At 41.7% G+C, this 14,380-nt stretch overlaps 2 protein-coding genes across 3 annotated transcripts in view; both read left to right on the forward strand.

Annotated features, from left to right (window-relative positions):
* LOC109911204 (protein MTSS 2-like) overlaps positions 1-14,380 on the forward strand; it is a 1,013,245-nt gene that overhangs the window by 759,713 nt on the left and 239,152 nt on the right. The window lies entirely within an intron of this gene.
* Positions 1-14,380, forward strand: part of vac14 (vac14 homolog (S. cerevisiae)) — a 308,745-nt gene that overhangs the window by 253,827 nt on the left and 40,538 nt on the right. The window contains exons 17-19 of one of the 2 annotated variants that reach the window (XM_048605640.1): positions 1,523-1,602; positions 2,619-2,769; positions 2,992-3,093. In XM_048605640.1, coding sequence (XP_048461597.1) covers positions 1,523-1,602; positions 2,619-2,769; positions 2,992-3,093 — 333 coding nt within the window. The remainder of the gene's footprint in view (positions 1-1,522; positions 1,603-2,618; positions 2,770-2,991; positions 3,094-14,380) is intronic. The other variant, XM_048605641.1, reaches the window with a different exon arrangement.

A 14,380-nucleotide genomic window follows, 5' to 3' on the forward strand; every position in this document is an offset into this window, starting at 1 on the left:
CTTAGATATATATTGCTGTTCCTTCATTGTAGCTCAGTCATGATGCTGAAATCTGACAGCTGTGTGATACACTTGCATCACATGGACTGCAGCGCTGCATAAAGGTAATTATGCCTTGCAATCAATGCTTACATCCCAAAGGTGAATAAAATAAATCGCATGGGCCACAGGAGATGGCAAATTATTTTAGATATTTTCTTCTGCCTTTGCGATAATGGCATGACCACAATGCATTTTTAAATATCAAGATGTTTAATTGCAGGATTGCCTTTCCAGCAGCTCTTCCTGAAGGTTCTGGCTTGAGATGTCAAACATTATTATGTTCCTGAGCCAAGTGCATCTTTTCTGACCTTGATTGGTGTTCGTTTCAGCCCTAACAAGGGTGTCCCTTAATGTTGTGAACCTTATTGCATGTACCCAACAGGGCTAACTGTTTATGTATCAAAACAGGGAAATCCAGCTCTTTGTTCCATTGTCATCTCAAACAGACCGCATTGGTTGTCAGTGAAGTTTAGCTGACAGTGCCCAACAACATTGGCAGACCTGGGGGTGGGACTGCACGCAACTGGTTAAAATGATACCTAACACATCAAATAGAATGCTTTATCCAGCTGGATAAGCTTTGCGAAGAACTGGTCAATAAGCATGGATGTTCAGAAATACCATTGCTTCAGTCTGGTTTAGTTGAAAATATTGAACATTTCAACTGCTAGTCTTTGCTATTAGTGCTCAGGATATTGGTCGTCCTTGTCTTGAGAGGGTGGTTGGGTGTGAGCTGCTTTATTGTGATTGTAATGTCGTGTAAAGCCATTTGGAATCCATTCCGTAAGTATGATCCTGACACATAAGTTGGTCAAACCAAACAGGAAATAGTGGATTCTCAATGGCATTTTGATGACAAAATGTCAATCACAATACTTTATTTGGAATCTGAATAGAGTGTCTGGGTTGCTCGTCCACTGCATCACCGTATCTATTGTGAATTAAAAGAACAAAAGATTCAATTCCAGAGGTACACGTGAAAAACCTTTGATTCAAGACCCACTGTAGACTTGAGCACAACATCAAGACTGGTCATACAATGTCCTTTTGCATATCAGGGGCACCAGCTGCCAGGCAAGTCTTTAAAACAAGGCTCTGCTTGTCTGCTCATGTCAATACAAAAGGCCTCTTAGCACCATTCAAAAAAGGGCAAGTTAGTTCTATCTGTTGCCTGTTGAATATCTGTACATCGAACAACCCCCAACAAAATTATACGGTCATTCTTTAACTTAATTCTTTTAGAAACGAGCATATGTTGGCTGCTATGTTTTCCTGCACAACACCTGAAAAGTAATTTATGAACAATAAAATGCTTTGAGACATCATGAGGATGTAATCACCTGCTTTATATATAAATGCACATTCTTTTATTTCTTGTATTTCCTATTGGATCTCTGCTGTCATAAATCATTTCTGTTCCAATTCCCATGCTGTCAAGTTTCATTTCTGTCATTGCCATTTACCTTGACTGTTAGACCAGTGGGGACCTTGAGGTGACCATTGATTTCCTGACTGAGGTGGACAAGCTGGTGCAGTTGATCGAGTGTCCAATCTTCACGTGTAAGTAAACATTTACAGCACTTCATGTTCCCACATACTGTACTGGAATACCAGATGTGGATGTGATGTTGCATCAGGAAATGGGGCAGAAGTAACAATTGCTGACTGGCAGCTGCATGAAACTGGGAACGTAACCAAATTAGGATGTGACTTAAAAGCTCTGACTCCTATGAAGCGTGTGAAAAATTCAACATGAAACGTTGCTTGCAACAGCTGCTTTGTGCATGAATTCCAGTACATGGACATGTGAAGTGTTACCCCATCTGCCCCAAGTTAGTACATAGTCATGAAGCCTGGTTTGCCATGTAGAGTGTCAGCCAACGATCCTGTTCCCCCCTGCCCCGTCAATAACTCTGCATTGTGAGTGATACACTTCCCCAATCAGAGTCAGCACCTTCAACAGAGCAGTGAACTGACATTATTAAAAATTCTATTTCCTGACATATTGGAAATTTGCTCCTCTTCTCCCACTAAATAAAAAAGGCCATTTGTCCTTGTTTTACACTTGGAGCTGGGCCCTCAGTGTGAGTTGGAGCTTCACTGTTTGCCCCAGTGTGTAATTTCACAAGGATGAAGCTTAAATTCATTGTGCAACTTGAGGTCTGCAGGCACTGTCTACATGCCTGGCTTGCAGTCCCTCATTAGTGCAACTTGCTTAAATTAGGAATGAAAGATGATTTTTTTTTTCCCCCAGAGATAAGGGGATTAAAACAATTGTTGAGTGAGAAGATAGTGTGACCGATCCACGGATAGCTGCAATTCCAGCTCCACCGCTGATTACTAGCTCTGTTCTGAAGAAGAATCAGTCTGGACTTGAAACATTAACTCTGATTCTCTCTCCACAGACGCTACCTGACCTGCTGAGTTCTCCAGCATTCTCTGTGTTTATTCCTAAGCCTCTGTACTCACTGCTCCTCTTTCCTTCTTTAAGTCATTCCTCAAACCTTCTCTGCTACTAGCTTTGTGAGGGATTTGGTGTGAAATGTTGTTGATTTATTTCCTATTCTTCCCTTCAGATCTGCGGTTGCAACTCCTTGACGTTGAGAACAATCCCTACCTGATCAAAGCCCTGTATGGACTACTTATGCTTTTGCCCCAGAGCAAAGCATTCCAGCTCCTTTCACATCGACTGCAGTGTGTACCCAACCCAGAACTTATGCGAACCACGTGAGTGATAATCAGCATGTTCAGTAATTCATGGCACATTATTAATCGGCAACTGGGGTCGCAAGTCTTAATTTACGGCAGCTCAGCCGAGCTACCACCTTTCACCGTGGCATGGATGAACTGACCCACTCTGTGAATATATACATGGGAGATGGCTGGTGCAGCTCATTCTTATTCTCCTTCACCACCCATGCTTAATGCACTCTCCTTTTCCCTCCCCAGGATCCCCCCAGACCACGTGCAGTTGCTTCAGCTTGAAATACCAGACAGGAGTTCTAGGCCTCTCCTGATGCTATTCTTGAATTGGGTGCTCCAAGGTGCAAGGAATGTTGAGTTGCTTTCTCTTTAAGGTCTCCCCACTCTAATTTATGCTCCTTTCTCGCTAGCACACTAAACTTCTAATTCCTAGTGGAAAATTGCTCAACCCTTTTGCTCTCCACCCCTTCCTCAGGCACTAACAGCATTTGTAAGTGGAAGTCTCCACCAGACTGCACTACGTGGCCTATCCCTCAACTTTGGTTCCTTCCTTCCATTGATAGTTGCTTTTTCACTGAATTCACGTAGTGCTATGTGTGTTGCAGTAGACAGCAAGCACATGGGAACACTGTTATTGTCAAGTCTCCCTTAAAGTCTTGCACCTTCCTGACTTGGAGACGTATTTGGGTTCCTTTGTCATTGCTGGTTCAGGACCCTGGAACTTGCTTCCTAACAGCACTGTAGATGTACTTCCACCATCTAGACTGCACCAATTCAATAAGGTGGCTCAAAACCACCATCTCAAGGGTAATTAGCAATTGGCAGTAAATGCTGATCATGTCAATAATGTCTACACACATCCAAATGAATTTTAAAAGTCAGTTTATAAATGATGAAGAAAAATTGTAAGGGGACAATGCATGTTAAGTGGTTAACTGAAGAAGTCCAGGAAAGCATCAAAGTTAAAGCAAAGGTATAGAATTGTGCAAGGATGAGTGGTGAGACTGGACAGAATCTAAAGAATGGCAGAGGTGGCTTGCTAAACTTGAAAGGGTTCAGGAAAGATTACAAGGATGTTGCTGCGTTTGGAGGGATTGAGCTATAGAGAGAGGCTGAATAGGCTGGCATTACTTTTCCTGGAGCATTGGAGTGTCAGAGGCTGAGGGGTGACCTTAGAAATTTGTAAAATGATGACGGGCATGGATGGGGTGAATAGTCAAGGTCTTTTCCACAGGCTAGGGGAGTCCAAAACTTGAGGGCATAGGTTTAAGGTGAGAGGGAAAAGATTTAAAAGGGACCTAAGGGGCAACTTTTTCACGCAGAGGGTGGTGCACGTATGGAATGAGCTGCCAGAGGAAGTGGTGGAGGCTGGTACAATTATGAAGTTTAAAAAGCATCTGGCTGGGTATATGAATAGAAAGGGTTCAAATGGATGTAAGCCAAATGCTGGCAAATGGGACTAGATTAATTTAGGATATCTGGTCGGCATGGATGAGTCGGACCGAAGGGTCTGTTTCCATGCTGCACAGCTCTATGACTCTACAACTAATCAAGAGGGCAAGTTTGTAGCATGAGAAGAAACTATCTAGGAATGTGAAAATGGATACCAAATGTTTTTACAGTTATTTAAAGAGGAAAGATTAAGTACAGCAAATGTTGGTACTCTAGAAAGTGAGAATCAGCAGTTAATAGTAAATAACAAAGAAATGGCAAATGAAACAAATAAGTTTTTGATTTCCATTTGCACAATAAAGGATGCAAAATAAATCTGAGTAATGGCTGTGAATCAAGAGGTAGAAGAGAAAGGTGATGAAATTATTATCACTAGGGAAGTGGAACTGAGAAAGCTGATGGAGCGGGGGGCTGACATGTCTCTGGATCTGATGGACTTGATCAAAGGCTCTAAAAAGATGTAGCCAGAATGCAAGTAGAAGTGTTGGTGTTAATTTTCCAAAATTAGCTTGGTTCTGCTAAGGTTCCACCAGACTGGAAAGCAACAAATATAACTCTATTCAAGAAGGGAGGGAGACAATACAGGTGAGTTTAGGCCAGTTAGCTTGAAATATATCATGGGTGAGATGTTTGAATCAATCATTAAAGTGCTTAAGGTTGAGCATTTTGATTTTTTCCTCAGTAATCATAGTCGTACAGCACAAAAACAGACCCTTCGATCCAGCCAGTCCATGCCAAAGACATTCCAAACTGAACTATTCCTACCTGCCTGCACTTGGCCCACATCCCTCCAAACATTTCTTATTCATATGCGTGTCTAAATGTCTTTTAAACATTGTAACTGTACCTGCATACACCACATCCTCTGGAAGGTCTGTCTCTGTCTGTCTAAAAAAAAAAAAAAAAAATTGCCCTTCATGTCTTTTTTTTAAATCTTTCCTCTCTCACCTTAAAAACATACCCCCTAGTCATGAACTCCCCCACACTAGGGAAAAGACACCTGCCATTCACATTATCTATAACCTTCATCATTTTTAAAACCTCTATAAGGTCGCCTGTCAACCCCCTGTATTCCAGTGAAAAAAGTCCCAGCCTATCTCAGGAGGGATCAACATGGTTGTGTGAAAGGAAAGTCTTGTTTAACCAATGTATTGGAGCTGTTTGAAGGGGTAACATGCCCATAGATGCATTTCTGTAAGGCATTTGGCAAGTTGCTTCACAAAATGTTACTATGCAAAGTAGGTACTCATGGTGTAAATCGGCATGGATAGAAGATTGGCTGACTGACAGAAAAATACGGAGTAATGCCCAGTTGGGTCGTCCTCTGATTGGCACAATGTGATGAGTGGTGTGCTGCAAGAGTCTGTACTGGAGCCTCAACTTCTAACAATTTATTGCAATGACTGGGATGAGAGGACAGAGACATTCTAGCTAAACTTGCAGATAGTACAAAGGTAGGTAGGAAAGTGTATTGTGAAGAAGACACAACGATAATTGCAGATGGGTTGAGTCAATGGACGAACTTCTGGCAGATGGAGTACAATGTGGGAAAATGTGAAGTTGTTCACCTTCCAGGAAGAATAAAAATGTACAGTATTATATAAACAAAGAACAGCTGTGGAATTCAGAGGTGCAGAGGGATCCAAGTGGCCAAATGCATGAGTAAGAAGATGTTAGTATGCAGACACAGCGTGTAATCAGGCTAATTATTACAGGAAGAATTGAACATAAAAATAAGACTGCTGCGCTTCAACGATACAGGTCGTTGGTGAGCAATTTTGGTCTCCTTAGGTAAGATGTAAATGCATTAGAGGCAGTTCAGAGTAAATTTAGATTGATAGATGCCTGGAACGAATGGATTGTCTTGTGGGAAAAGATTGGATCAAGACTGGACTTGATCTGACTGCCACTCTCAAGAGCGAAATGTGGCTTGATCGAAGTGTAATTTCTGAATAGTCTTTACAAGACTGATGTGAAAAGACCACAGATGTGTCAAATGTTTTTCGAAGGGTTATGTAATCTGGAACACTCTGCCTTAGAAGACGGTGGAGGCAGAGTCATTGAATATATTTAAGGTGGGATGGACAAATTCTTGTTAGGCAGGGGAATCAAGTTATCAGGGAAGGATAGGAATTTAGAATTCAAAACGCAAGCAGATCATTCATGATCTTATTCAATGGTAGAGCAAGTTTGAGGGGCCGAAAGGCCAACCTCTGTTCCTAATTGATATGTTTACTGAATCCAGTTTGAGCAAGAGGGACAGAGACCAGTACTAAATCTCAAGCTGCGTCCTGTGTACACTTTCACAATAACAACTCCTGTAAGTGAAGCAGACCGTTTGATTAAAAGGCACTCAGGTGCTGTTATTGACTGGCTGAACAAAGACTAGATTTATGTATCAGTGGATTCGTTGACATGTAACAAAGACTTGCAACACTCAAAGCTCTACAAGTGAGCTCCACTGTACTATGACTGAATTATAAGTTTAACCACATGCATACATGCAGTGGAAGGTTTGAGTCATAACTGTGGGTCCTTTTGAGCTCAAACTTTGGTTCTAGCAATCACATCTCCACAAATGTTTCATGTAGTGTACAGGGAAATGGAATTTGTATGCAAGACTGGCAATTATGTAAAACTCCAGCATACGGGGAGACAGTAATGCCGTGGAAATTTCACTGAACCAGTAATCAGGAAAACCAAATAAATTCCCTACGGACTGGGGCTCAAAAAAAAATTCAAATGATAAAATGTAGGATTATAATCAAGTCTCAGTAATGGGGACTAAGACAGCATTTTATAAAAAAATCAGTCTGGTTCTCTAATGTCCTTTAGGGCTGTCGTTATTTGACCTTACCAAGTCTGACCTACATGTGACTCCAAATCCTCAGCATTGTGGTTGGGTCTTGAGGTTGACTGTCTTTTTCAATGGCCCAACCTGCTATTCGGTTCAATTAGGCTGGGGCAACAAATGCTAATGCTGGCAGTGATGCCCACATCCTCTGAAAGAATGAAGAAAAGAAACAGCATTTCTTTAAAGTTCCTAAATTGAAACTTCTTTTGCATGCCACGTGGGCATCTTTGAGGTCTGCGTTATGTTATTATCCTTATCGGTCCTTGAACTGTGTGGCTTACTCAGCCATTTCTGAGACCAGTTAAGAGTCAATCATATGTCTATAGGCTGGAGTCTCATGTCGGTCAGACCAGCTAAGAATGGCAAATTTCCTTCTCTAAAAGGCATGAGTGAACCAAACGGGGTTTTACAACACTAGGTATGGGGTTCCCATCAGAGTAGTTCTTTTTCGTTCCAGATTTTTTTTTTAACAAATGACAATTTTACCACCATGATGGGATCAAACCCATGCCCCCAAGAGTATTAGGCCAGGGCTCTTGCCAGTTCAGTGACATTATCACTGCACCACCACCTTCCCTCAAAGTTTCACAGTGAAACTTGCCTTCTTAAGTAATCTCTTCTCCTCAGTACCTGGTATGTTTTCTATCCTGGTGTCAGGGAAAAGGTTCATGGTCCACATTGAAATGTCGGGACCAGGAAGAAAATATTTGGTGAACTTTATTCTGTCATGGAACAAGGTGGCTTTGCAAAGTCCTGATAAAGTCATAGTGCTTTCTAGTCATTATCTTAATGATTTATTAGCAACTGTGTATTAACCTTAAGTATCAATTCAGAGATGATATTTCAAAAGAGAAACCCTTGCCTTATGAGAAAACTTTGAAATTGCCTGTTTCCGAATCAAAGAAAGCAGCTGTAACCCTTTGGAAAATTTCTTTGACACTATAAGACCTTTCATTTATCCAGCACCTTTTTAACAATCTCCGGAAGTCCCTCTTCACTTTGCAAGTAATTAAGTACTGTTGAAATTGTTATATAAGAATCATAGCCAATTTGCACCTAACAAAGCCTCACACCAATAGGGAGAATTCGTCTGTTCTTCTTTCTGAAGTGCCGTTTATATTCATTCATAAATATGGGCATCGCTGACTAGGCCAACATTTGTTTCCTTCCCTAACTGCCCTTGAGAAGGTGATGACGAGCTACTGCCTTGAACCACTGCAGTCCAGTTGGAGTACAGGTATCTACTGTGTTGTCGGGAGGGGTTTCCACAATTTTAACCCAGCAAAATTGAACTAACTGCAATGTAGTTCCAAATCAGGATAGCATGTGGTTTAGAAGGTAGTCTGGGGGTGGTGATGTTCCCAAGTGCCTGCTGCTCTTCACCTTCAAGGTGATAGAGATTGGAAGGTGCTGTCTAAGGTAAGTTGTTGTAGTGCATCTTGTAGATGGTAAACACTGTTGCTTCTGTGCACCAGAGGTAAGGGGAGTAAATGTTGGATATCAGGTGGGACTGCTTTGTCGGACGGTATCGGGCTTCTTGAGTGTTGTTGGAGCTGCATTCACCCAGGCAAATGCACGTGAGAGTAGAGCCTGGACCTTGACTAAAGGTCTCATTTGACAATTGGCGACAGTATGCCTTTCAACATGATGGGTTAACAAGTTGCCCCTTAAGGATAAAATTCTCTAAGTGCAGTACCCTCTGTGTTTTCTTTCCTAGGCTTACATGTAGTTAGATCTTTGGGGTATTTTGTGAAAGGTGTGGTTTGCAACTTGGTGTGTGTTTCTCAAACTCGAGACCATAAGGACCCTAGTGCTCCAAACTGCCCTGAAGGTGTAGGTCCTGCAAACCCCCCATTATCATTCTGCTGCACTTCTGTGCGTAGCTTAAATGAATGTCATGTTGCCTGCTGTTTTTTTTGTTTGAAAGAAGAGTGTTGCAAATGCCCTTACCCGTCCCTGTCAGCAATGACTTGGAATTGTCCTATTCTGTTACGTTTTCACGTGCATTCTGTTGCTTAGGGATTAAGTGCTGCCTTTTGGCAAACCACCGTATCTAATGGGAGAGGAGAGAGAAACTAAATATAAGGAGCATAATGTAATTTATGATATATTTAAATAGGTTGTAGGTTTTTATTTCCCTTCGTGGTATGAAGGAAATATTTTATTTGTACATATCAAGAACTTCCTAAGAATAGAAAGGCCACCATAAGGAGGGTTATTTATATTTCATTTCTAAGTCTTCCCAGTGAGCAGGAGGGTGAAGGAAAACTGCCCCCATGCAGTGTACTGTAATTAGTGCTTTTACATTTATCAATCTGACAAAGATTTATGTGATTAATTTGCTATTTTCAATCTAATGTCCTGAGACAACAGAGGCAGTAATTAAACAGCCTCATTCCATTTCCAATTCTGAAAAAAAACATTCATTAACTTTGCAGCCCCTTGGGAGTATATCTACATTCCACGAGAGGATGGACAGTGCTGAACTTGATCAGTGACTGTTCTGTTTTAGACTCTAGTTAAGCAATCAGGGAATGACATGTGGTAATCCTAGGGGGAGGAAAAGAGAAAGAACAGTCACCAAGAGTGATCTGGCACAGGCAATGGAAAATGTCAGTCCCATCCTCCTAGTAACTATAGTAAAGTAATTGTGCTTTCTGGCAGAGCTTCCTCTCTTCAGATTCTTCACTTTGTTTAGGTTTTGTGTGTATGGTGAATATAATTCACTGTATTTCATCTTTGTCCCGATGAAGGCTGCCAAACGACACAGGGATGTTCACAGTTTACATCTACTTTGCAGCCTGGCTTTGTATTGCTTTGCTTCTTGCAGTGAACTTGCAGGCTATTGATTATCCATGCAGAAAACAAAAGCATTAGGATAACAGAACAAGCCTATCTTTACTCGTTTGTGTGGTTCTACTGAGACCTTTCCTGTCTTGCGTTGTAAAATTTAAGCTAGACTTGAATCTCAGGGAATGCAAACTGGAAAACTGCAATTGAGTTTGTTCCTTCAGCTCCGCGTCCATGATACCAAGGAGGCTACCCAGCACATTTAATCCTCTTGAACGAGGTTGGAATATTTGTCTGTTTAACATTCAACCCATTGCACTTATGCAGTCCCTGCTCCTACCATCTCTAACAATGGTTAGTCAAGCAACATTCTGCAGTATCTAACTAAATTCTGCATTATTCATTTTCAATCAGTTGCCAATCTTGGCATTGCATTCCCTGGTTCCAATAATTGCAGTCCCTTCATATTGCTTTCAGCATTCAATTAACCCTGTCTGCATTTGTAACCTTGTTCTCATCCCTGATCAGTTGCTTTTTTTAACAAATCAATTTGATAAGTGGGTTATCTGGGATCCTTACTGCTTTCGAACAAGCTGTAACAATGAGGTACCAGTCAGCTGATAGGAAGGTGGTGAGTAATTTTTTTTATTCATTCACTTGTGGGATGTGGGCGTTGCTGGCTGGCTAGCATTTATTGCCTGTCCTGAGTTGCCCTTGAGAAGGTGGTGGTGAGCTACTGAGTGTCGGAGGTGGAGGGAGTGGACGCTTGTGGATGTGGTGCCAATCAAGCTGGCTGCTTCGTCCTGGAAGGTGTCAAGCTTCTTGTGTTGTTGAAGCTTCACCCATCCAGGCAAGCGGGGAGTATTCCATCGCACTCCTGACTTGTGCCTTGTAGATGATGGATAGGCTTTAGGGAGTCAGGAGTTGAATTACTCACTGCGGTATTCATAGCCTCTGACCTACACTTGTAGCCGCTGTGTTTATGTGGTGACTCCAGTGAGTTAGGTGAATTAGCCTTGCTAAATTGCCCATGGTGTTCAGGGATGTGTAGGTTAGGTGTGTTGGCCATGGGAAATCCAGGGTTACAGTGAAAAGCGTAGGGGGATACGTCTGGGTGCGTTACTGTTTGGAGGGTTGGTGTGGACCTGTTGGGCCGAATGGGCTGTTTCCACACAGGAAGGATTCTACGGAGTTTCTAGTCACTGAACCCCCAGCATGTTGATAGTGGGGGATTCAGTGATGGTAACACCATTGAATGTCAAGAGGCGGTGGTTAGGTTGTCTCTTTTTGAAGATCGTCATTGCCTGGCAATTTGTGTGGTGTGAATGTTACCCCAGTTTTAACTGATGTCCTCATTCTGAAAAGTTTACTAATGCAGTGGCTTAAGGAATTTTACAAAAGTCAGAATGACTATAAAAGTTTATTCTGTAAAATTTTTCGGACCTTGCAACACAGAAAGAGGCCATTCTCCTCTGTATTTGTTCTTCCCTGTTACACTGATATTTTTTTTCTTTTTAAAAAAAAAACGAAAGAGCTGCGGATGCTGTAAATCAGGAACAAAAACAAAGTTGCTAGAAAAGCTCAGCAGGTCTGGCAACACCTCCGAAGGAAAAAAAAAATCAGAGTTAACGTTTCAGGTCTGGTAACCCTTCCTCAGATGTTCTTTTTTTTGTGTTTTGAGTACTTATCCAGCTACCTTTTAATGATTATTACTGAATCTGCTTCCACTACTATTCCAGATCGTAGTAACTCTTGGTGGGGGAAAAAAAAAGTTTAAAAAAACTCCTCTCTCTGTCAACACTATAAAGTAATTTTTTGCAAAGTAAGATTAAATACCGATACAGCAAAAACGCGGAATCTAACATCATTTTTAAGCACTCGTTTGCCTCAAGCCTTTGACCCTATCTGTGATTCTTTTGTCCACTGTGTTATTTCAACTGCTCTCACTTCTCCCTCTAGCCTCATGTCCCTGCCAATTCTGCAGTACAGCTTCAGTCATCTACTCTGGAATTTTTTCACTACACCAATTGCATTTCAACAACAATCTTTTCAGAGACCTCTGAACCAGTGGCTGTAACATTCACTGTAAGAAACAAAGGATTGCATTAAAAAAAAACTGGGCTGCAATGATAGACTTAGTAATAGAGATGTACAGCACAGAAACAGACCCTTCAGCCCAACTTGTCCATGCTGACCAGACATCCTAAATTAATCAAATCCCATTTGCCATCATTTTGCCTATATCCCTCTAAACCCTTCCTATTCATGTACCCATCCAGATACCTTTTAAATGTTGTAATTGCTCCAGCCTCCACCACTTCCACTGGCAACTCATTCCATGAACACACCACCCTCTGTGTGAAAAAGATGCCCCTTAGGTCCCTTTTACATCTTTCCCTTCCCACCTTAAACCTATGCCTTTTAGTTTTGGACTCCCTTACCCTGAGGAAAAGACTTTGACTATTTGCCCTATCCATACCCCTCATGATATTATAAACCTCTATAAGGTCCCCCCTCAGTCCCCAATGCTCCAAGGAAAATAGCCCCAGCCTAATCTGCCTCTCCCGATAGTTCAGACCCTCCAACCCTGACAACATCCTTGTAAATCTTTTCTGAAGTTTCACAACATCTTTCCTATAGCAGGGAGACCAGAACTGAATGCAGAATTCCAAAAATGGCCTCACCAATGTCGTGTCCAGCTCTAACGTGACCTCCCAACTCCTTTGCGCAACTCGCTCTAAGTAGAAAGAAGCAAACAAAATCTTCAATTTTTATAACAACATTTGGGGATGGGGATCTATAGGAACATTATGGATTAGTGAGTTAGGATGGGTTGAGTGACCTCCTCCGTACCTTATTGGGACCCCCCATGCGCACACTTATCAGTAAGATTGCAATCAAGTAGTAGTGCTTGCCATTATTTTTGAATCCTTGTCTAGCCCTGAGTATTAAGACACCTTATTGAGCACAGACTGGAGATTGAAACTAAAACCATTTTGACTGTGTGGCTCCATTTTGAAATAATTGAGCTTCCAACATTCTGTCCTTCAAATCTGTGCTTTTGTTAATCTGGGGGCCCAATAAATACTCTCCAGAGTCTTAGCCCTTGTCCTGGACATAGTTGAACACTCTCATTTTGAATACATGGAGTGTTGTGACATGACTCTCCAGATGAACAAAGTTATCAGTCCAGTTGCTCATTAGTGAAGTCAGCTTAATCTGATCTATCAGAATAGGATGCGTCTAATCCAGAGTACACTCTGTTCCAAATGTTCAAGTTGCTCCTCTTCTCTGGAATTTTAATTCACCCGAGGCACAAACCTGGCAACGGTCCAGTGCAGAGGATCAGGAGTCCTAGCAGTGAAGAGGGCTGAGGGATAGTGGGCAAGGGTTCCCTGCCAAGGGTCAAGGTTAATGTTTTGTTGCAATAGGAAAAAAGATTGTCACTGAAATACTCTAACTTTTATGCGCCTCTCAGCAAATTAGGGGCTGAATAGAAACGTGTGTGTGGATTGCAAGAGAGCGTAAGAAATGTTGAGGAAGATAACTCAGCCTAAGAAGGCTTTGTAAGTTTGAAATTGTTTCCATATCTGAGAGCCATTTCTTAAACAGTGTATATTAAGCCAAGTACCTACCTCTTGTTTATAATTTAATACTCCCTATCACAGCTAGAGGAGGTAATGGCTTAGTAGTATTGTTGCTGGACTGTTAACCTAGACCATGTTCTGAGGATACAGGTTCAAATCCCACAATGGCACATGGTGGAATTAAAAGTCAATAAATGATGACCATGAATCCATTGTCGATTGTTGGAAAAACCCATCTGGTTCACTGATGTCCTTTAGGGAAGGAAACTGCCATCCTTACCTGATTTGGCCTACATGTGATTCCAGACCCACAGCAATGTGGTTGGCAATAAATGCTGCCTAGCCAGCGACGCCCTCATCCCATGAATGAATAAAATCCACCTATTATCTACAAATAGATTTGACACCTCCCCTTGGTTTCAGGATTAAACATCTATCCCTGAAGTAAAATTAGTCATGTCAAACAACTGTATTATAAAGTGTTTATCACTAACTCCTGTAATATAACATGATTGACTCTTATCTGAATCATTATGCAGTCCCCTGCCAGCTCTATTCAGTAATACACATTGGGAAGCTCGCAGGTTTAATTTTCTGTTTATGTTAAGTTTGTTGAACTGGCTGCAGAGTCCTGGGTTGGTGAAAGGAAAGTAAAGCCAAGGTTCATGTCTCGATAACTATTTAATGGTTTTGGCCAAGATTGTGGATGTGCTGATAGTAGGTAAGAGTGTTCAGCCATGGTTGTCATACAATCAAGGCACAATGAATAATGACCACGTGGACATGACTGAGTGTGTTGTGTACTCCTAAGAAATTGTTCCTCAGCAAATGTCAGCACGATGAAAAAGAAGGGAAAGCTGAAATTAAGGTGTAGAGCTGGATGAACACAGCAGGCCAAGCAGCATCAGAGGAGCAGGAAGGCTGACGTTTCGGGCCTAGACCCTTCTTCAGA

The sequence above is a fragment of the Rhincodon typus genome, chromosome 15, assembly GCF_021869965.1.
Source record: "Rhincodon typus isolate 14 chromosome 15, sRhiTyp1.1, whole genome shotgun sequence".
Lineage (NCBI taxonomy): Eukaryota > Metazoa > Chordata > Chondrichthyes > Orectolobiformes > Rhincodontidae > Rhincodon > Rhincodon typus.